Source organism: Panthera leo, chromosome A3 (genome assembly GCF_018350215.1).
Source record: "Panthera leo isolate Ple1 chromosome A3, P.leo_Ple1_pat1.1, whole genome shotgun sequence".
In the NCBI taxonomy this organism is placed as follows: domain Eukaryota; kingdom Metazoa; phylum Chordata; class Mammalia; order Carnivora; family Felidae; genus Panthera; species Panthera leo.
In genome coordinates this window covers 90937862-90962508 of record NC_056681.1, presented here as the reverse complement: position 1 = coordinate 90962508, position 24647 = coordinate 90937862, and the positions used below count along the sequence as shown (strand labels likewise).

General features: G+C 42.7%; 1 protein-coding gene across 1 annotated transcript in view; it reads left to right on the top strand.

The window, feature by feature from the left end:
- The window catches only part of TACR1 (tachykinin receptor 1), a 140616-nt gene extending 130451 nt beyond the window's left edge, over positions 1 to 10165 (top strand). Inside the window, exons 3-5 of the mRNA XM_042932813.1 lie at positions 4542 to 4692; positions 5755 to 5951; positions 7008 to 10165. Of these exons, the coding sequence (XP_042788747.1) occupies positions 4542 to 4692; positions 5755 to 5951; positions 7008 to 7299 (640 nt within the window). The 3' untranslated portion in view covers positions 7300 to 10165. The remainder of the gene's footprint in view (positions 1 to 4541; positions 4693 to 5754; positions 5952 to 7007) is intronic.
- The last annotated feature ends 14482 nt before the right edge of the window (positions 10166 to 24647 follow it).

The following is a 24647-nucleotide window of genomic DNA, read 5'->3' as shown; positions in this document are numbered from 1 at the left end:
TTATTTTTGAAAGAGAGAGCGAGAAAGAGCGCGTGCACGTGCACGCACAAGTTGGGGGAGGGGCAGAGAGAGGGGAGGGGACAGAGGATCCAAAGCAGGCTCTGCACTGACAACAGACAGCCAGATGCAGGGCTCAAACTCATAAACCGTGAGATCATGACCTGAGCCAAAGTCAGCCACTTAACCGAACTACTCAGGCATCCCGAGTACTTGCAATTTCTAGGCAAAAGGGGCTTATCTGAGCAAGATTTAGGAGGATACATTTTACCTTTGATCCCATCCAAGAATCAAACCTACAGGTTTGTTTGTTTTTTTATGATTTGGGAGGGAGGGAGGGAGATTGTTGAGGGGCTCCCAAAGGGAGCAGAAAACTACTCATCTGGAGATGTAAGACCCCAGCTTCACTAGAATTTTCTCATGGATTTTTTAAATTAAGTTTATTGTGATAAAATACATATAACATAAAATTTACCATTTTACATTCACCATATTGTTGCAACCATCACCACGATCCATTTCCAGAACTTTTCCATTATCCCACATTCTGTACCTATTATTCCATCCCCTCTCCCCAGCCCTTGGTAACCTCTATTCCACTTTCTGTTTCTATGAATTTGCCTATTCTAGATATTTAATTTAAGTGGAATCATCCAGTATTTGTCCTCTTGTGTCTGGCTTATCCACTTAACATGTTTGCAAGGTTTACCCATGTTGTGGTATGTATTAGAACTTCATTCCTTTTCATGGCTGAGTAATATTCCATTGTAAATATATACCACATTTGGTTTATCCACTCAACTTTTGAGGGATATTTGGGTTGCTTCCACCTTTTGGCTATGGGAAATAGTGCTGCTATGAACATTGGTGTGTAAGTATCTATTTGAGCCCCTGCTTTCAAATCTTCTGGGTATGTATCTAGAAGTGGAATTGCTGGGTGATATTCCTGTGTTATTTTCAATTATCCCTGTTCTACAATGGACAAGTTAATGCTCTCCCTGACTAAAGTACTTTTTAACTGAAATTAAGTTCATACTTTTTGTTGTTTACAAATAAGAAAATTACTTTTCCTTCTTTTAAAAAAATAGAAGCTGATAATTTATGTTTATTGATTCATTTTAGCATTTTCCTAATGGTCTGATCTGTGATTTTTCCAAAGGGTACTTTGTTTTAAAGTGTATGTTTTATATTCTATTCAAGTATGGTGAGGCCAACAGATAAGGACATGATTGCCATTGAAAAGATAGTTTATTACTCATAGTTCCCAGGACAAAGGGGCAAGTGCACCACATAGGGCCACGGGCAGAGAGAGAGCGCAGGAGACTTCAGGAAGGCTTTTATTGTGTGTTCCAGAGAAGGAATGGGTGAGGCAGGATAAACAGGCTTAGAATTGGCTAGTTTGAATCATTTCCATGAGCTCTGTGCCCCTGACTGTCTGAAGTGGCCGTGGGGTGACCATGGCAGCTGGATAGCATCCCACAGTGTAAGAGCCCCTGAGAAAACAAGTGGGTGGGGAGTATAGGCCCTGGGTTCGTTAGTTTGCATAGGAAAGGCACACTAGCAGGAGTTATCTCTAGGAATTAACTAACCCAAAGAGGCACAGTCCTTTCCAGGTCAACAAGGCCTAGACCTCAAAGCATCAGATACAGAAACTAAAAAATATGGTTAACACACATCTTAGTGAAGTCATAAAATCTCAAACAATGGGGTTCCAACAGGCTTGCAGACTTGGACCTGAAACAGTGCTTCTCAGTGCTAACCATATGCAAGAATAACTTGGGAAATTTTTCTCAGCTGTGGTTTCCTGCTTCTACAATCAAGGCCAATTTAATGTGTCTCTGAGCACTGATCATTTTAAAAGCTCCCCTGGTGATTCTCATGTGATTCCGGGCTCAAGAATCATTGGTTTAGGACAGTGTTTCTCAAAGTCTGAACCTGGACCAGCAGCAGCATGAACTGGGAATTTGTTATGAAAGCAGATTCTCAAGCCCACCCCAGACTTGTTAAGTGGGAAAGTCCAGGTGGGGTCCAGCCCTTTGTGTTTGTACAAGCTCCCCCAGGTGATTCTGAAGCTGGCTCAAGTTTGGGATCCACTGGTCCAGGGTTAGGAGCACCGGTGACTGGACTGCAGTGTCCTTCCATCGTGTCCCTGACTCCCATATAGATGCTCAGCACTCTGAGGCACTGGCCCCACAAAGCTCAACTACTGTGTTTTGATCATCAACTAAGTATCGGTTTGCATAAGGCAGGACTATTCTTCCACGTAGGAGAAGCAGGTGTATCCTGAAGGTTCCCAGGGTCTCCCTGTCCCCTTATATCCAAGTGATAAGTACAGCAATCGGGGGAGAGGTTGAGATCAGGTAGGAAACTCAGTATGCACTCACTGCCATGGTGACTGGAGAACCCAGAGGCTCCCAGAGGAGGTGAAAATCAAGGGGGACCTTAACAGCCTGTTGAGACTGTTGGAGCAGCCTGTCTGCACAAAACGGATGCACTCAGCACCCTGCTTTGCTGAAGCTGTTGTGCATTATTTAAGAGCTCGTCAAGTGTCTTCAAGTTGCAAATTTTAATATTCACAGGAAGCTGAATAAGTAAAACTGTGGAGCTTTGCAAAGAAGTAATGAAAACATAGTACCGATAAAGAGAAATTAAATGAATAAGTAGGTTTTCTTTATTGGAAAAAAAATCATTTAAGAGAATAAGCATAAACAGAGTCATCACTGGATGACTTTTCTCCAGTGACAAAAAGCTGGTTCTGGGGTCACAGTCCTGCCTTCTTATTCCACCCTCCTCTTTTTACCTGCTGTGAATTTGGGAAAGTTAATTAAATTCTTAACTTCAGTTTCCTCATCTACAGAATGGGATTATGATAGTACACGCCTAATCATTTTTTTTTGAGGATTAAATAAGAATAACGGTAAAGTGAGTGGCATTGTGCTCTTCACTAAATAAAATCTAACTATCGTTTCTGCTATTAATACTATCATTAACATTATTATCAACATAGCGATCTAGAGTGAACTCCCTGAAATATTAGCTGTTCCCACTATTATTACTACTATTACTACTAATGGATCCTCTCCATTAAACTCACATCAGGAGAAAAGGGCTATAACTAACCAGATATACAAAGCACTCACTGAGAAAAATATCCTTTCTCAAAATTCAAAAAATTATTTAAGCATCCTACTTAGAAGGACACTTGCCTTAAACAAAATAGAATAAGTTATGTTGTTGCAACAAACATCAAAATCTCAGTAGTTTATCAACAATAGCCAAATTATGGAAAGAGCCCAAATGTCCATTGACTAATGAATGGATAAAGAAGATATGGTATGTATATACTACTCAGCCATCAAAAAGAATGAAATCTTGCCATTTGCAATGATGTTAATGGAACTACAGTGTATTATAGTGTATTATAGCTAAGTGAAATAAGTCAGTCAAAGAAAGGAAAATATCATATGATTTCACTCATATGCGGAACTTAAGAAACAAAACAAGTGAACATGGGAGAAGGGAAGCAGAAATAAGATAAAAACAGAGAGGGAGGCAAACCATGAGACTCTTAATTACAGAGAACAAACTGAGAGTTGCTGGAGGGGAGGTTGGGGATGGGCTAAATGGGTGATGGGTACTAAGAAGGGGCCTTGTTGTGATGAGCACTGGGTGTTGTATGTAAGTGATGAATCACTAAATCCTACTCCTGAAACCAATGCTACACTATGTGTTAACTAACTTGAATTTAGATAAAATCTTGGAGAAAAAATTCTCAGTGGTTTAATACTGCAAAAGCTTATTTCCTGCCCATGTCAATTTGTCCCAGTCAAACTCAAGTCAATTGGTATCTATTTTGCAAGCTGTAACCCAGAGACCCAGGAAGCTTCCATTTGCAGATATATTTTTAAGGGCCAGGCTTAGAATTAGCTTATACTTTGTGGCTTTCACCCACTGATCCTAGTTCTAGGATAAATTTTGTTTCTCTCCTCCAAGCTAATTATTCTTATACCTGTGAATCCACTTGTCCTACAGAAAGAATGAGAGCTCACCAACCACCTAGTGGTTCTCACCTGAATGTACAAGTTTGTCTACACTCCTGCACAAAAGCCCAGCCTAAATGTAATCTGACTGGAATTAACCGAGTGGTACAAACACCTCCTGCATTCTAGAGAATACACTTTTATTAATGCAGCCTAAGGTTGCATTTTTTTTGGAGGGGGAATGTAAGCAATATTGAACTTACCATCAACTGAAATTGTCATAAGTATACAACAGATTCAGTTCCCTTTCATCAATGTTTTTTCTTTCTTCAATCTCAACAGGAATCTCTATTATGGAAAAAGTCCACAAGAAAAACCTAAGTTGAAGAGATTTGCTTTCTCTAGTTTATCCATTCATATATCAGCCAACCACCCAATGCAGGTGGCCAGACTCCATGCTGCCTTATCATCCAAGCTCATTAATGGCAAATGCTGAGAAAGGTGGTTGGCAAGCCTTGACCATCCCTGTCCTTAGACTGAACCCTCCCATCCTTCCTGTTGCAGGTACCACATCTGCGTAACTGTGCTGATCTACTTCCTCCCCTTGCTGGTGATTGGCTATGCGTACACTGTTGTGGGAATCACACTGTGGGCCAGCGAGATCCCTGGGGACTCCTCTGACCGTTACCATGAGCAGGTCTCTGCCAAGCGCAAGGTAAGCAAAGAGCAAGCAGCACCTAACCCGCCCTGGCTCAGGCTGGCAAGCATATGAGCCTCAGAACCTCAGGAGGCCCAGAGGCAGCAGGCACAAAACATCCCTGGGTCTGTGGAACAGTGGAAGGAGGAGAGGAGATGTGGGACAGAGGAGGGAAGAGATCTTTCTTGGTTGTATTTGTAACCTAGGCCTGCCTGTATAGGCAAGAGCCACTTCTTTCTTGCCTTAAGAGTAATTGCAACCTGTCAAGCCATTAACACACACACACACACACACACACACACACACACACACACACACACTTAACTACAAATGCATTGAAGAGTTAAGTCCTCTTTTATTATTAAAGTTTGACAAAATAATACATTCACTTGGTTCAAACATCAAAAAGTTTTAAAAGGAACAAAACTAGTGATGGAGAACAGAAACAGTGGGTCACATTACTATTTATAAAAAACCTTTTAAATCCCTTTTAACCATCTGGTGCTCCCTAGCTGCAGCTGTCCAGATGCCTCCCTTCCTCTTCTTTCCTCTGATACTACCCTGGCCCCTCCTCTCCACCTTCCCCCACCCCCCTGCCCTCACTGCTTCCTCCTCCTTACTGAGTCTCTCCCCACTGAATACCCATTCCCCTGGGTCATTGTCTGCTCTCCCTTGGCTTCTGCAGCCACTGCCCAGAGGGGTGATATCACACAGAGGTTCTCAAACATGACTGTGTTTCAAAGTCATCTGAAGGGCTTGTCAAACCAGAATTCTGGGTCTCACCCCCAGGGTTTCTGATTCTGTAAGTGTGGGATGGGGTCCAAGAATTCTCATTTCTGGCAAGTCCCAAATGATGGTTACAAAGCTGGTCCCGGAGCCACACTCTGAGAACTACTGATATAATCAAAGTCCTTTGATACCACATATAAATGGTCCTGTCTCCTCCTCGAAAGGGGTTATTATAGACACTTCCCACCACACACTACACTGTGTGCAGTGAGGGGCATGGGAGGAGAGAGAAAGTAGCCGTGAGAAAAGTTGGCTGTGGTGGTGACCTCACCTGCCCCATCCTCCTGCCAGGTGGTCAAGATGATGATCGTCGTGGTGTGCACCTTTGCCATCTGCTGGCTGCCATTCCACATCTTCTTCCTCTTGCCCTACATCAACCCTGATCTCTACCTTGAGAAGTTTATTCAGCAGGTCTACCTGGCCATCATGTGGCTGGCCATGAGCTCCACCATGTACAACCCTATCATCTACTGCTGCCTCAATGACAGGTGAGGACCTCATCCCCCACACTCTCTCCAGGGACAAGATCATTTGTCTCTATAGCAGCCAAACAGCCAACCTAAATGAGCAAAATCTTTGTGAGACAAGAGGGGGTGGGAGGGACTGCAGCAAAAAGACCACACTACTCCATCCCTACTAATTATTGCCATGCAGCTTTATGAGCCCAAAGTGGACTTTGTTTTTCTTCTCCAAGAAGAACCAGACATCCATACTTTTGTGTGAATCTTCTGACTTTTGGACACTGGCAACTAAGTTAGTGGGGGTGGGGGTGCACATTAAAAAAAAAACAAACCTCTGTTATTGATGCATATAAACAGGCCTGAAAGCTGGATCTAGTTCATGGCCTGTGATTTTGTTCCCTCTGCCCTGTGGATCCATGCACAGGGGGCTGTGCATGCAGTGGGGGGCGGCGGGGGGGAGACAGGGAGAGTAAGACACAAAGAGAGATTGATGGCCGCAGAATACCATTCTCCATAGGGCATCTTTTCCCTTCACTGGCCTCTCACTTTCCTCTTTCCATCTCATCTCATCATACAATTTGGGCAGCTTTACCCAGTTTCTTCTAGCAGTTCCAGCAGGACAGGGTAAGCAAAGAGGAATCAGTGCCTGGAAGGCCCTTACTTAGTCACACTGATCAGGAGAGCTGTTCTGGCAGAAGAAGCCAACCTTAGACAAGCAAGAGAAGGGAGAGCCCATCAGGAATGGTGGTCATCGGGGTGCCTGGGTGGCTCAGTCAGTTAAGTGTCGGACTCTTGATTTCGGCTCAGGTCATGATCTCACAGTTTATGGGTTCAAGCCCCACATCAGGCTCTGCACCAACAGTGTGGAGCCTGCTTGGGATTCTTTCTTTCCCTCTCTCTCTGTCCCTCCCCTGCTCTCTCTCTCTCTCAAAATAAATAAGCTTTAAATAATAATAATAACAATAACAACAGAGAGTCATACTTAGGCTTGTCTATGCGTTAAAGAGCTGACATAGTGGTGACAATGCCCTCTGGAAGCAGACTGTCCCAAAGGGTCACCTCTCCCATCTTCTGTCTCTCCAGGTTCCGCCTGGGCTTCAAGCATGCCTTCCGGTGCTGCCCCTTTATCAGTGCCGGCGACTACGAGGGGCTCGAAATGAAATCCACCCGGTACCTCCAAACCCAGGGCAGCGTGTATAAAGTCAGCCGCCTGGAGACCACCATCTCCACGGTGGTGGGGGCCCATGAGGAGGAGCTGGAGGATGGTCCCAAGACCACACCCTCGTCCCTGGATCTGACCTCCAATGGCTCCTCTCGCAGCAACTCCAAGACCATGACAGAGAGCTTCAGCTTCTACTCCAACATGCTCTCCTAGACGGCAGGTCTTCAGCAGGGGCAGCCACCACCATTTTTGTCTTGCTTCACTTCATGCATGGATAATGCCTTGATCTAGAAACCATCAGAAATTCCCTAACACTGGGGTTTGTGAAAAAGTTCAGAATTTTTTAGGGAAAACATCCAATCCTGAGTTTAAAAAAAAATCTGGATTCTTCTATGACTTTGATATCCTCCATGCTGTGTGACCCAAGGCAAACTGCTGAACTTCTCTGAGCTTGTAAAATGGCAAGGTTGGACTTGATTTCCCCTAAATCTCTTCCATGATTCTAAAATTAACTTTGGTTATATGTGGGGGCTCATTTAGGGATGAATCCTACAGCACCTGGATTTGCCTGGAGCCTCCATGAACTTCAGTGAAGTTGTCCATAGTCGTGCTCACATTATTCTCCTTTAGCTGGTGGAGCACATCACATCAACCTTCACTCATCAGGGTAAACAAAAGAAGGAACCACATAAAATCCAAAGGAAAGGTTTAACTCTGTCTTCTAAGCATCCATGAAAAGGAAGCATGGATGCCTTCCTTTAGAGACCTCAATATTTAGTGCATCAACACCTCTTGAGATTGAGAGCCTCAGGTCCATGTGGATTATATCCCCAGGGACTGTCCTGAACAACCAGTATGGCAAAATAGGTCCAGTGATGCCAGCTAATGTCTGCTACAGACCAAGAGTCAGGAGGCCTGTGCCATACTTAATCTATCTGAGCCTCTCTTTCCTTATTTGTAAAATATGGGGCTGAGCTAGATAACCTAAGTACTCCTTTTAACATTCAGTGGTTCAAGGATTGTATGAGTTTTTTGTTAGTTTTATCAATTGGTAATCTCAAAAAGAATAAGAACAGCAAGTCTAGTGACTTAGTACCCTGTTTCTGGAGAGTAGCAACTGCTACAACGTGTCAATATCCATATCAAACATGCTCGGATTTATCCTAAAACCACGAGTATTTTCCTTCTTCTGGAACGTTTTGGTATTTGACAGAGCAGAGGACTTCATGTCAAAGTTTGCATCTCTCCATCAAGTGTTAGCAGGCCAAGTTCCACAGGTGGAGATGCCATCAAGGAAGATAAACATGTGGGCTCCCTGCTCTGGCCTTTTGGGGTATCTTAGGGCAGGGGCACTAATGCAGTCTCAGCTTTATTCTATTATTCTAGCTTTATTCTCAGATGTCCAGTGAGCAAGGAGGCTGGACCCTGCAGCTCCACTTGTGGGAAGAGGCCACCTTATATCTTCCCTTCAGATTCTCTGAATCTCCCTTCCTGCCCCCATGGCTTAACTGGCCTCCTGTCTGAAAGGGGTGGGAAGACCCACCAACCCCACAGGACAGTCAGTCTACCAAGAGCCATGAATTTAATCCTCCATGTCTCAGCAAAGCTTTGAGGTTTCCAGCAGGTGAGCACACAATTTCTTGATGTCTCCCAGATTTGTGCTTTGTCCAGATGTGGCTGAAAGCAGAAGTCTCATGTAACATCCATGAATGTCTTCCTTGTGGTTTGAAGAATGGATGCACATGTGCTGCATTTGTGGTGTTGACAGAGACCAATGCTGCCCACAGGCTCTCTAGCCTTTACTAGCCATGAGGGCTATAACCCTACCAGGGCATCAGCAGCCCTGAGAAAGTTGTATAGCAACAGTATACGCCAAAATAACCCAATAGCCACATTCTGCAGAGCAGCATGGGAAGGATTAAATAAATTAAATAAAGTTATTTCAGTGTAGACATATGGATGAAAGACATAATTTAGGGGCAAAAAAAAATCAATGCCCAAAGCATTAATTATACTTCCAATAAAAACTGCACCATGTTATTCATTCCAGAGGGGTATATAAGGAACCAGAATGATTATAAAAAATACCCAAGAAGAAAAGTGTCTAGGACTTGGGAACATCCTCTCTGTTGAAGAGGTTAGAGTTGAATTCAACAATTTGTTGAGTACCTGCTCTGTGCTTAGCCCTGAGCTGGGGACACAAAGCTCCTCCGCTCTTGAGGAACCTACCAGACTGGTTTGTGGCTAGCTCACCTGTCCTAATAGGTCGAGACTACCCATCAGGCATGGAGGCAACTGAGAAGCACATTCTCCCCAGGATTTTAAAGACCTACCCTCAACAGCGGTAATCAAGCCAAAACCTAGCACCTTCAGAGAGACTTTTGCAATGAGCTCTCTGAGATCATTGCAAAGGGAGCCACCAAGGGAACTGAAGGGATGTGGTTGGACAGCATCAACACCACACATAAGAAGAGAGAATATTGGATGGTCCTGGCTAGTTCAACTATGGCAGAACATCCTACTGAGAGAGCCCAGCAAGCCTTCCTCTAACCCATTCTCCATTGAACTTATTAAAATGTTGTCAGCTCCCATGTGTGAGAAACACCATGATTTGCACTGTGCATGGGTCTCATTTTTATAGAAATGTGTCACCCTGTGTTTATCTCCCGAGTGTTTTTCCTTGGTATAGTGTTCAGTAGTAAAAGAATATAAGATATCATGGGGCCATCTTTATTATGTTACTTCCAAAAAGTGGGATCCAGTTGCTGTCAATGTGTTATTTGTACTGTGCCAATCCTCCTCTTCATTTCGTCACAGAAAGGAGCTGAGACATATATCACAAACTCAGTCAAATCATAGTATTTGAGGGGTGGGTGGGAGACCTTTCTGGGAGGAACTGAAGGCCAGGAATCCTTGTCCTCCCCACCCCCACCAGAATTTGAAGACACACTGGAATGTCCTTTCTCTTGGAAGGACTAAGAGGTCTCCTGGGAAAAGGGGACTCAGGAGCTGACCTCATTGACCTGGTTTTCAAGAAGAGTCTATAAGTGGACAGCGGTCGTTCCTGAGGTTTCTGTTATCCAGCCTGGGATCCTGGAAAGAATCTCCATACAGAAATAAAGTGTGTGTTTGACCATCTCACGCCTCTGTCTCATCCCTGGGGAACCTCAGCACCCTACAGGATGCTGAATGGGATGGTATGATGAACCCTGCTCACTTGCATAGCCACAAGGATGGAAACTAACACCTAATAGACTTTTAACTCTGTGACAAAATGGGTTGGCAAACTGGTGGCTATTTGCAGGTAGGGATCTGGGAAGGTAAGGTGGGATTGTGTGAAGTGCCCAACAATGTCACCTGTGAACAGAGCTGTGTCCATGCAGGCCCTTTCAGAACAGATACCAAAACAGAGTTAGAAGTACAAGAGGTTTATTGGCGGGACGCCTGGGAAAGAGAGGAGAGGAAGCAGAAGCAGGCAGGGGAAGCCTGAAGCACAGCACAGATGTGACACCTGTGATGAAAGGGGGTGGGAAGGATGGGCAGGCAGAGCCTCAGACCATGGTGAAGCTATGAAAAGTCTCAGATGGCGCAACCACATCAAAGTTTTCCCATAGAGGGGAGCCTGGGTGGCTCAGTTGGTTGAGCATTGGATTCTTGGTTTCAGCTCAGGTCATGATCTCACGATTCATGGGATCAAGCCCCATGTCAGGCTCTGTGCTGACAGTGCAGAGTCTGCTTGGGATTCTCTCTCTCCTTCACTCTCTGCCCTCCCCTGCTCATGTTTGCTCCCCCCAACCTCTCAAAATAAATAAACATTAAAAAAAAGTTGCCAATGGCATAAATGGCCAGGTCTGGCACCCCTGCCACACGTTGTCACTGGGAACTCTCCTGGGAGAGAGTGGGCTGCATCTGAGGCACTGCAGCTGGAGGCTACCAGATGATTCTCCCCAACCCCAGTTCTCTCTTGAAGGGACATGAGAGCTGGGACCCCCATGACTGCCACCAGAGCTTTGGTCCAGCCCCCTGTCTTTAAAAACACATGTCAGGGGCGCCTGGGTGGTTCAGTCGATTAAGCATCCGACTTCAGCCTGGGTCACGATCTCGCAGTCCATGAGTTTGAGCCCCGCGTCAGGCTCTGGGCTGATGGCTCAGAGCCTGGAGCCTGCTTCCGATTCTGTGTCTCCCTCTCTCTCTGCCCCTCCCCCGTTCATGCTCTGTCTCTCTCTGTCTCAAAAATAAATAAACGTTAAAAAATAAAATAAAAAATAAAAATAAAAACTCATGTCAGGAAATAATTGGCAGAACTCGAAACCTTAATGGTAATGTCTGCGAACCCTGGCAACCTGCCTCCTACTTACTGGGGCCACCTTATACCACCTCACCTCTCAGGCACCTCCCTCAAAAGAGCGGGGAGAGCTGTCAGTGGACTTGCAATGACACAAAGGTTGTAAAGGTATTGAAAGAGCGACTTTTGAGGAGCATATGGACAGTTACCCAACTGTCCAACTGCATATGCATATGCAGTATCAGATGCAAATAATAAGAATGTTTCCATTTAAACCAAAGCACCTTAAACTGATATTCTTGTAGAAGCTTCCAGGGATACACAAACCACCTCAAGATTTCTACAAGTCATACATAACACATCGCCAGTGCGTGTTTGTGTGCATGTGTGTAATAAGAGGTGCAAAACCTGAATCTTGTCAAGAGAAATCAGTCGCCCTCCATTCTACAGAAAAGGAGAAAAATGATAGTGTTTATAGGACAGGGATGAGCAGCCTTGAGACCTTCAGAGCACAGTGACAGGTATAGGCTGCCCTGGAGAATCAGAGCAGCTCCTGGAAACTGGAAACCACTTTGGAACAAAATCATAATTCACCCCAGATGCCCAGATGAGTTAAAGCTGTTAGAACATCATTAAAGATGTCCATGGCAGTAAAAACACCAAATTCATGATTAAGGGGTGTGCTGACACTTCTCCCTGGGAAAACTAGTATTTGTTAGGTGAGGAAGGACTAACCTGAGTTATGGGCAAACAGATCACACCAGCTATGGAGTACAGATTTTCCAGTGGAAAGGCAAAGACGTTTCATCTAGTCCTGTGTGGGCACATGTGGCCCACATACACACCACAGACGCTTAGCTTTTGGAGCCACAGCTGCCTATAGTGATACACCCCCAGGGGCTGCCAGAGTGCAAGTGTATGTGAGATGCAAGTGCATCTGAGATCTCCTTAGCTCTGGAACCTTAGGGGGGATTTCAGTCAAGACCCCAGGCAGAGGTGGGCCAGGTGGGGACACTCCAGGCATGTTCCCCTCATTCATCTTCAAAGGTGAGGGGAGCATCTGGCTATAGAAACTGTTTTCCTGACCATCCCCCCATAGTGTGCTGAGACACCCTCCTTTACATGTATCCAGTTCAGGAAAACAGGGAGGAAGGAGAATGAGGCCCTGGAAGGGCATATCTCACAAGCACTGCGTTCAACATAAAGACTTTTGATCCTGGCCTCCCTCTCAAGCAGCAAAGCTAGGAAGGAGAACACACTGCTGATTAGAAGCAAGTACCTCACAGGTATCAGCACTGACATGAGCTTGATGGGCGGCTGCCCCTGCCCTGTCACTCTTCCATGGCATGTTAGCAGCATATGTCACACCAGCTCCAGAGATTTTCATGCAGATTCAGACCCAGGTCCTCTGAACTGCATACACCTGTGTCCTTTCCCTTTTTCTGCCTCTGTTTATTTCCAGTTTCCTTTTGTTCTCCATGCTTTACTCCAACATTGTTCCCATCCCTGGAAGCCCTCACCTGACACTCTCCCTGCTGAAATTTTGAGGTTTGTTTTTTAACTTTTTTTAATGTTTATTTATTTTTGAGAGAGGGAGAGAGAGAGAGAGAGAGCACGAGCAGGGGAGGGGCAGAAAGAGAGGGAGACACAGAATCCGAAGCAGGTTCCAGGCTCCCAGCTGTCAGGACAGAGCCCGAAGTGGGGCTCGAATTCACAAACCACGATGAAATCTCTAGGTTTTAATGCCACTACTTGGGATGCCTTCCTGGTGTGCTCATCAATAAAGAGGATTTGGTGTGATAGTGAGAACGACCATCCCTAACAACTTCCCTTTCCCATCTCCCCACATCCCCGCTTGCCCAGTCCATGTACCCACCCACCCACACTTTCCCTTTATCCCCTAACCCCACCTCCCCCTCACCCACTTTCCTTAATTGAGATGCTCTCAGAACAGAACTCCTGAATTAGTCCCTATACTTAAAAGAAGCAGCTGACATAACAGATCCAGCCTCCAGGCTGGGAGGGAAGAACGGCAATCTCCAGAGGGCTGCCAGATTCCTGTGCCTTCAACTCTTAACCATGCCAGTGTAACCATTTGGAGAACATCAGTGTATGAAGAGACCACCAAACAGAGTGGAGGAAGAAGGGCAAGGCAGTGCATGCTCACTGCCCACAAAGTTCTTTCTGGACTTGGTTTATCCTCGCTGATCCATGCGCATTGTCCTCTTGTTCCTTAACCACCACCTGGAGGGGTACTTGTTTTGGCAGAAGGGTCCTAGGGGCAATAACTATTTCTTAAAGATGGCAGCCACCTGATTGGTCCAGATGGTCAAAAAGAGATGCTGTGAAGGATGATTATGATCATCGTTCTGTTTTGGCCTTAGAAATTTGGGGACAATACAAACACTTTCTCAAAAAGGGAAGAAGACATTTTCAGTTTATTTTATACCTATCAAGATTTGGCAGCTGATAATTCAACCTCATCCACTAAACATTTGCCTGGCACCCATGAGGTAGCAGGTGCCCTGCTGGGGGGATTTGGGAATATAAATTTCTGTAGCACTTGGTCTCTGCCCTCGAGTCCAGAGGAATAGACAGATGTTCACTATAGCCCAGTGGGAGGAATGTGAAAGCAGAGATGGTAGAAAACACACTCAATGCCATACCTCACTAAATGTCACTAAAAGATCACAAAGTCCTAAGCCTAGGATATTCCTCCGTGGCAAAGCAGACACAATCACTCACAGGAAATGTTTGCCCATTGCAATGACTCACTTTCAAACCTCCCCAAGTTTTTAAGGTCATGAAGTTCCACTCCCTTATCAGCCACATCCTCCTTTCTACTGTTAATTTCAAATCCTCCTAAATCAAATGCCAGTCCCTCAGCAATCCCAGTGGAATGTGACTACCACCACCTCTAGCCCCACCTCTGGTCAGGTTCCTCATGGGTGCCATAGGACTGTCTCTGCTGCCCTCTAAAGGACCCTATTAAAAATGCACAGGTAGGGGCACCTGGGTGGCTCAGTCAGTTAAGGGTCTGACTTCAGCTCAGGTCATGATCTCGCGGTCCATGAGTTTGAGCCCTGCATTGGGCTCTGTGCTGACAGCTCAGAGTCCGGAGCCTGTTTCGGATTCTGTGTCTCCCTCTCTTTCTGACCCTCCCCTGTTCATGCTCTGTCTCTCTCTGTCTCAAAAATAAACAATTGTTAAAAAAAAATTCGCAGGTTAAGGATTCAAATGAATGAAGTACCCAACACTAAGGTTATATGCTTTTATGTATATTCCTGCCAGCTGGTAGGGAGCTCACTTTGAAGTAGCCTAGGAGTCAATACCATGAGCATGATTTTCCTGTGCCTGGGCATCATTTTGGTTATATGTTTGAAGAAAGGAAGACACACATTAGAATACATGGGGCCTGATCACAATCCCGGACTTCAAGCTGTATTACAAAGCTGTAATCATCAATACAGTATGGTACTGGCATAAAACCAGACACTCAGATCAATGGAACAGCATAGAGAACCCAGAAATGGACCCACAAATGAATGGCCAACTAATCTTTGACAAAGAAGGAAAAAATATCCAATGGAATAAAGACAGTCTCTTCAGCAAGTGGTGCTGGGAAAACTGGACAGCGACATGCAGAAGAATGAACCTGGACCACTTTATTATACCATACACAAAAATAAACTCAAAATGGATGAAAGACCCAAATGTAAGACAGGAAGCCATCAAATCCCTTGAGGAGAAAGCAGGCAGAAACCTCTTTGACATTGGCTGCAGCAACTTCTTACTCAACACATCTCCAGAGGCAAGGGAAACAAAAGCAAAAATGAACTACTGGGACCTCATCAAAATAAAAAGCTTCTGCACAGCAAAGGAAACAATCAGCAAAACTAAAAGGCAACCAATGGAATGGGAGAATAATATGTTATTTGCAAACAACATATCAGATAAAGGTTAGTATCCAAAATCTATACAGAACTTACCAAACTCAACACCCAAAAAACAAATAATCCAGTGAAGAAATGGGCAAAAGACATGAATAGACACTTCTCCAAAGAAGACATCCAGATGGCTGACCAATACATGAAAAAATGCTCAACATAACTCATCATCAGGGAAATACAAATCAAAACCACAATGAGATACCACCTCACACCTGTCAGAATGGCTAACATTAACGATTCAGGCAACAACAGATGTTGGCGAAAATGTGGAGAAAAAGGATCTCTTTTGCACTGTTGGTGGGAATGCAAGCTGGTGCAGCCACTCTGGAAAACAGTATGGAAGTTCCTCAAAAAATTAAAAGTAGAACTACCCTATGACCCAGCAATTGCACTACTAGGCATTTATCCACAAGATACAGGTGTGCTGTTTCAAAGGGGCACATGCACCCCAATGTTTATAGAACCACTATCAACAATAGCCAAAGTATGGAAAGAGCCCAAATGTCCATTGATGGATGAATGGATAAAGAAGATGTGGTGTGTGTGTATATATATATATATATATATATATATATATATATATATATACACACAATGGAGTATTACTTAGCAATCAAAAAGAATGAAATCTTGCCATTTACAACTACATGGATGGAACTAGAGTGTATTATGCTAAGCAAAATTAGTCAGTCAGAGAAAGACAAATATCATGATTTCACTCATATGAGAACTGTAAGATACAAAACAGATGAACATAAGGGAAGCAAATATAAAAACAGGGAGAGAGACAAGACATAAGAGACTCTTAAGTATGGAGAACAAACAAAGGGTTACTGGAGGGGCTGTGGAAGGGGGAATGGGCTAAATGGGTAAGGGGCATTAAGGAATCTACTCTTGAAATTATTGTTGCACTATATGCTGACTTGGATATAAATTTTAAAAAATAAAATAAAATAAAATAAAATAAAATAAAATAAAATAAAATAAAGACTACATGGGGCCTGGAAATAGGGACTTATCATTATGGACATATAGTCACATGTGCTTCTGTTCCCACCAGGACAACTCTCAGTCTGATCATGCAAGCCAATGGTGGGGATCCACAATGGATTCCTTATGCCTTTTTCCTCACCACCCCACCTCTTATCTGACTATCCCACATTCCTAATCATGGTGTATATTCTGCCAATTCCCAGATGCCTCATGATGGTCCTAGTATTTCAGTGGGACTTGTCATACTGGTAGGCTGAAAATCAATGTATGGCTATGCCCACCACCCAGAGATATGCAGACTGTAGGGCACAGTCTTCCAGCAGCCCACCTACAGATGCCATGCAAGGCCCTCTCTTTAAGAAACAATAAGGTTCTCTGCTTCTCATGTTGCTGATGATGCCAAGTTGTGGCTGGGCAGGCTCAGGTGCTTGTCTAGGGCAATATCTATGGGATAAGAAGCATTTATTTTGCATCGGATACTTTAGGTTATCAGGACCACTCTTGGCTTCAATCTACACTGGCCTTGGATTTGGAACTGGATGCCTTGGCTCAGAAGCATCAAGCCCCAGCAACTTCTTACCCCTACCAGATGACTGTCATGGATCTTTTTGTAGATTTCCAGCACAGAATTTGGTATCCATGTCTCCTAAGGGACTGAGAATAAGTCCTCAAAAGGGTGACCAGAATAGGCAGAATGGGAAGACCCACACCCTATTCTGCATGTTCTGGAAGACCTCTCTTACTGCACTGGCTTCATGGTCCCATGGCCTGAAAAAGACATGATTCTGTCAGCTAATTTTTCAAAAAAAAGATGACATTGAGCTTTTACACCAGCATAAACTTACTCCCAGCTATCTTGAAGCCAGGATGAGTGACCAGCCCTTGCCTTTTTCTATATATCCCCCTAAAGCTTGGAACTCTTTGGTCCTGGGTGTTCATGTTACCTGTACTGCATCTGTTTACAACATGGTGCAGGCGAAGGGGAATGGAATACGATATCCCCAAGGTCTTTGTTTGATAAAGGAAAAGGACATGTGAGTGAAAGCAGAAATGTGTGCTCTAGAAGTTTGAAGGTTTGAAAAGCAGAACAGAAGAATTCCTTCCTCCCCTCTCCCAACTCAAATGTAATAATAAAGATGATAACAGTGATAACAAGATTTACGCTCCGGATCTCTTGTGCCAAGTATTTCATGTGCATTATCAGATTTCATCTTCACATGCCATGAAATCAATATTATCATTGGCTTGGGGAGGAGCCACAATGGTGGAACAGCATGGAAGTTTTTTGTGTGTCTCACATCCATGAAATGCAGCCAAACCAACACTAAACCATCCTGCACACCTAGAAAACTGATCTGAGGATGAACACAACAATCTGAACAACCTGAACCACAGAATTCAGCAGGTACGCGGAATGGAGAGGTGAACTTGGGGAGCGAGAAGCCGCAGGAAGGGAGGTGCTTTTGCGGGCAGAGAGAGGACAGAGACTGGGTGGGGGAGAATACGGGAAAAGCACCCCTCCCCAAAAGCAGTTGGAGAGAAAGTGGAAAATTGGACACAGCCACAGGGACTAAACTAAAAAAGGGAGAAAGGAGAAAGGAGAGGGTTTAAATTCCATTAAGACTGTAAACAAGGGGAGTGCAAAGTCTGCAACTCCGCAGTTCCATACCTGGAGGTGCTCTGGTGGGAAGGTGAATACCCAGGCACAGAGTGGGGTCCGGGAGGTTCTTGGGCCACACAGAGAAAAGCGGTTCCACTGCTGGAAGGGCACTTGGTAGAGACTGTTGAAGCCACCTGGTCCCAACAGACCCCAGAAGGTGGCCACATTCACTAGTGCTGGGGCAAGGTCATTAAGGGTGAATCCTGGTGCCAGATGTGTGTTGTGATTTTCCATAATCCCTGAAATGCTGCTACACTGTCTCGCGAAGTTTTTCTGGGGCAGGCTGGCACCTAGCTGCAGTCTCGGGGCACCAGCAACAGCAGGGTCCAGTGGGTGTTCCTGGGTGCAGGCAATATTCAGCCATTGCTCTGTGAGACCCTCCCGCAGAGGGGTGGAACAGGTCAAAGGCGCAGGCCTTCAGAAGTAAGGGGCCGGGGAAAACAGCCACACCTGAGACAAAACTCGAGAGAGAGGTACTGCCTGGGGCTTGGTCACAGACAGTGAAAAAGTGGGGAGTGGACGAAAGCTGAAGACAGAGGATTGGTGCATAATTGCTGATCAGGGAGAACAGAGTTCTGATACTAGAGACTGGGTAGGGTGACGCCATTTTCACCGCTCCCGCACATGCACATACGAAACTATGACCACCACATCACTCCACCCCAGTAGGCTAGCAGCGCCATCTAGTGGAGAATGGAGCTGTTACACTGAGCCCCACCCAACTGGGCCAACCTCTCTCTTCAAGAACACAAGTCTCACCGCCAGCTTAGTTTATGGACTATAAAGCACTACATAGACTGACTTCTAGGGGAAAACAAATCAATTTCAGTCCTACTTCAATCTGTTAGCAGGTCCATCTATTCAATTTTCTTTTTTTTCTCTTTTACACTTCTTTTTTTTCTTGAATACAAAAAGAGAAAAAATTCATTTTTATTTACAATTTTTATTAAAAAATATTTTTCTTTATTTTTTTACTATACTTTTTACTTTTGTGTAAATTTTTTCAAATTCTATTTTACTTTCATCATTTTATCTTAGTATACTTCAGTGTATTCACTTTTTCAAATTTTCAAACGATTTCCTTTTTTCTCTTTTTATTTTTTCTTTTTCATTTCTTTTCTTTTTCCTGAATAAAGAGAAAAATTTCATTTTTACTTTCATTTTCTATTAAAAATATATTTCTTTAATTTTATTACTACATTTTTTCCTCTTATGTAAAATTTTTTCAAATTCTATTTTATTTCTATCATTTTATTTTAGTCTACTACACTGTATTCACCTTTTCAAATTTTCAAACTATTTCCTTATTTTTCCCTCTTTTTTCTCTTTTTCATTTCTTTTCTTTTTCTCTTTTTCTTGAATACGAGAATGGAAAAAATTCATTTTTATTTTTAATTTTTTATTAAAAATATTTTCCTTAATTTTTTTCTACTATTATTTTTACTTTTGTGTTAATTTTTTCAAATTCTAACTCCCACCATTTCATTTTAGTCTACTTCAATGTACTCATTTTTTCAAATTCTCAAACGATTTCCTTTCCCCTCTTTTTTCTCTAATCTATAAAACCATTTTCAACACCCAGACCAAAACACACCTAGAATCTACCATCATTTATTGGATTTGTGTGTGTGTGTTTAATTTTTTAATTTTAATATTTTTTAATTTTAATTTTTTTATTTTTTCTACATCATTAATTCCTTTTCTCCCTTCAAAATGATGAAAGGAAGGAATTCACCCTAAAAGAAAGAGCACGAAGAAACAACCGCCAGGGATTTAATCAACACAGATACAAGCAAGATGTCTGAACCAGAATTTAGAATCACGATAATAAGAATACTAGCTGGAGTCGAAAAGAGATTAGACTCCTTTTCTGCAGAGATAAAAGAAGTAAAAACTAGTCAGGATGAAATAAAAAATGGCATAATTGAGCTGCCATCATGAATAGATGCTGCAGCAACAAGGATGGATGAGGCAGAACAGAGAATCAGTGATATAGTGGACAAACTTACGGAGAATAACGAAGCAGAAAAAAAGAGGGAGATTAAGGCAAAAGAGCATGATTTGAGAATTAGAGAAATCAGGGACTCATTAAAAAGGAACAACATCAGAATCATAGGGGTCCCAGGAAAGGAAGAGAGAGAAATAGGGGTAGAAGGGTTATGTGAGTAAATCATAGCAGAAAATGTTCCTAACCTGGGGAAAGACACAGACATCAAAATCCAGGAAGCACAGAGGACCCCCATTAGTTTCAACAAAAATTGGCCATCAACAAGACATATCATACTCAAATTCACAAAATACTCAGGCAAGGGAGACAATCATGAAGTAGCAAGGGAAAAAAAGTCCTTAACCTACAAGGGAAGACAGATCAGGTTTGTAGCAGACTTTTCACAGAAACTTGGCGGGCCAGAAAGGAGTGGCAGGATATATTCAATGTGCTCAATCAGAAAACTATGCAGCCAAGAATTTGTTATCCAGCAATACTGTCATTCAAAATAGAAGGAGAGATAAAGTTTCCCAGACAAACAAAAATTAAAGGAGTTTGTGACCACTAACCAGCCCTGCAAGAAATTTTAAGGGAGACTTTCTGAGGGAAGAAAAGATTAAAAAAAAAAAAAAAAACAAAAACAGGAAAATAAAGACAAAGAAACAAAGACTAGAAAGGACTATTATCTTTCAGAACTCACTCTAAACATCAATGGGTTCAATGCTCCAATCAAAAGACACAGGGTAACAGAATGGATAAGAAAACAAGATCCATCTATATGCTGTTTACAAGAGACCCACTTTAGACCTAAAGACACCTTCAGATTGAAAATAAGGGGATAGGGGCGCCTGGTTGGCGCAGTCGGTTAAGCGTCCGACTTCAGCCAGGTCACGATCTCGCGGTCCGTGAGTTCGAGCCCCGCGTCAGGCTCTGGGCTGATGGCTCGGAGCCTGGAGCCTGTTTCCGATTCTGTGTCTCCCTCTCTCTCTGCCCCTCCCCCGTTCATGCTCTGTCTCTCTCTGTCCCAAAAATAAATAAAAAACGTTGAAAAAAAAAATTAAAAAAAAAAAAAAAAAGAAAATAAGGGGATAGAGAACCATCTATCATGCTAATGGTCAACAAAAGAAAGCCGGAGTAGCCATACTTATATCAGAAAATCTAGACGTTAAAATAAAGACTGTTTCAAGAGATGTAGAGGGGCATTATATCATAATCAAGGGGTCTATCCACCAAGAAGACCTAACAATTGTAAACATTTATGTGCCAAATGTGTAAGCACCCAAATATATAAATCAGTTAATCACAAACATAAAGAAACTCATCAATAGTAATACCGTAATAGTAGGAGACCACAACACCCCACTCACAGCAATGCACAGATCATCTGATCAAAAAATCAACAAGGAAACAATGCCTTTGAATGACACACTGGACCAGATGGACTTAACAGATATATTCAGAACATTTCATCCTAAAGCAGCAGAATATGCATTCTTCTCCAGTGCACATGGAACATTCTCCAGAATACACCACATACTGGGACACAAATCAGCCTTCAACAAGTGCAAAAAGACCAAGATCATACTGTGCATATTTTCAGACCATGACGCTATGAAACTCAAACTCAACCACAAGACCAAAATTTGGAAAGGTAACAAATACTTGGAGACTGAAGAAAATCCTACTAAAGAATGAATGGGATAACCAAGAAGTTAAAGAGGAAATTAAAAAATTCATGGAAGCCAATGAAAATGAGAACACCACAACCCAAAACCTCTGGGACTCAGGAAAGGCAGTCATAAGAGCAAAGTATATAGCAATCCAGGCCTTCCTAAAGAAGGAAGGTCTCAAATACACAACCTAACCTTACACCTTAAAGAGCTGAAAAAGAACAGCAAATAAAACCCAAAACCAACAGAAGACAGGAAATAATAAAGATTGCAGCAGAAATTAATGCTGTCGAAACAAACGAACAAACAAAAAAACAGTAGAACAGATCAATGAAACCAGAAGCTGGTTCTTTGAGAGAATTAACAAAATTGATAAACCACTAGCCAGTGTGACCAAAAAGAAAAAGGAAAGGACCCACATAAATAAAATCAAGAATGAAAGAGGAGAGATCACAACCAACATAGCAGAAATACAAACAGTAATAAGAGAATATTATGAGCAATTATACGCCAATAAAATGGGCAATCTGGAAGAAATGGACAAATTCCTAGAAACCTATATACACTACTAAAACTGAAAGAGGAACAAATAGGAAGTTTGAACAGACTCATAACCAGTAAGAAAATCAAATTAGTAATCAAAAATCTCCCCCAAAAAACAAGAGTCCAGGGCCAGATGGCTTTCCAGGGGAATTCTACCAAACATTGAAGGAAGAGTTAACACCTAAAATCTTGAAGCTGTTCCAAAAAAATAGAAATGGAAGGAAAACTTCCAAACTCTTTCTAGGAAGCCAGCATTACCTGGATTCCAAAACCAGACAGAGACCCCACTAAAAAGAACTATAGACCAATTTCCCTGATGAATGTGGATGCAAAAATCCTCAACAAGATATGACCCAACTGGATCCAACAATACAGTAAAAAAATTATTCACCATGACCAAGTGGGATTTATACCTGGAATGCAGGTCTGGTTCAATATCCGCAAAACAATTCACGTGATTCATCACACCAATAAAAGAAAGAACAAGAACCATATGATCCTCTCAATAGGTGCAGAGAAAGCATTTGACAAAATACAGCATCCTTTCTTGATCAAAACCCTCAAGAAAGTAGGGACAGAAGAAGCATACATCAAGATCATAAAAGCCATATATGAACACTCCAATGCTAATATCATCCTCAATGGGGAAAAACTGAGAACATTCCCCCTAAGGTCAGGAACAAGACAGGGATGTCCACTGTCACCACTGTTATTCAACAGAGTATTGGAAGTCTTAGCCTCTGCAATCAGACAACACAAAGAAATAAAAGGCATCCAAATCTGCCAGGAGGAGGTCAAATTTTCACTCTTCACAGATGACATGATACTCTGTATGGAAAACCCAAAAGATTCCACCAAAAAACTGCTAGAATTGATTCATGAATTCAGCAAAGTTGCAGGATATATAATCAATGCACAGAAATCGGTTGCATTCCTATACACCAAAAATGAAGTAACAGAAAGAGAAATCAAGGAATCGATCCCATTTACAGTTGCACAAAAGACCATAAAATACCTAGGAATAAATCTAACCAAAGACGTGAAAAATCTATACACTGAAAACTATAGAAAGCTTATGAAAGAAATTGAAGAAGACTCAAAATATGGAAAAAGATTCCATGCTTCTGGATAGGAAGAACAAATATTGTTAAAATGTCAATAGTACCCAAAGCAATCTACATATTCAATGCAATCCATATCAAAATAACACAAGCATTCTTCACAGAGCTAGAATAAATAATCCTGGAATTTGTATGGAACCAGAAAATACCCCAAATAGCCAAAGAAATCTTGAAAAAGAAAACCAAAGCAGGAAGCATCACAATCCCAGACTTCAAGCTATACTACAAAGCTGTAATCATCAAGACAGTATGGTACTGGCACAAGAACAGACACTCAGATCATTGGAACAGAATAGAGAGCCCAGAAATGGACCCACAAACGTATGGCCAACTAATCTTTGACAAAGCAGGAAAAAATATCCAATGGAATAAAGACAGTCTCTTCAGCAAGTGGTGCTGGGAAAACTGGACAGCGACATGCAGAAGAATGAACCTGGACCACTTTCTTACACCATACACAAAAATAAACTCAAAATGGATGAAAGACCTCAATGTAAGACAGGAAGCCATCAAAACCCTCGAGGAGAAAGCAGGCAAAAACCTCTTTGACATTGGCTGCAGCAACTTCTTACTTAACACATCTCCAGAGGCAAGGGAAACAAAAGCAAAAATGAACTACTGGGACCTCATCAAAATAAAAAGCTTCTGCACAGCAAAGGAAACAATCAACAAAACTAAAAGGCAACTGACAGAATGGGAGAAGATATTTGCAAATGACATTTCAGATAAAGGGTTAGAATCCAAAATCAATAAAGAATTTATCAAACTCAACACCCAAAAAACAAATAATCCAGTGAAGAAATGAGCAAAGACATTAATAGACACTTCTTCAAAGAACACATCCAGATGGCCAACCGACACATGAAAAAATGCTCAACATTACTCACCATCAGGGAAAGACAAATCAAAACCACAATGAGATACCACCTCACACCTGCCAGAATGGCTAACATTAACAACTCAGGCAACAACAGATGTTGGCGAGGATGTGGAGAAAAAGGATCTATTTTGCATGGTTGGTGGGAATGCTAACTGGCACAGCCACTCTGGAAAACAGTATGGAAGTTCTTCAAAAAACTAAAATTGGAACTACTCTATGACCCAGCAATTGCACTAATAGGCATTTATCCATGGGATACAAGTGTGCTGTTTCAAAAGGACACATGCACCCCCATGTTTATAGCAGCACTATCAACAATAGCAAAGTATGGAAAGATCCCAAGTGTCCATCGATGGATGAATGGATAAAGAAGATGTGGTATATATATTCAATGGAGAATTACTCAGCAATCAAAAAGAATGAAATCTTGCCATTTGCAGCTATGTGGATGGAACTGGAGGGTATTAAGTGA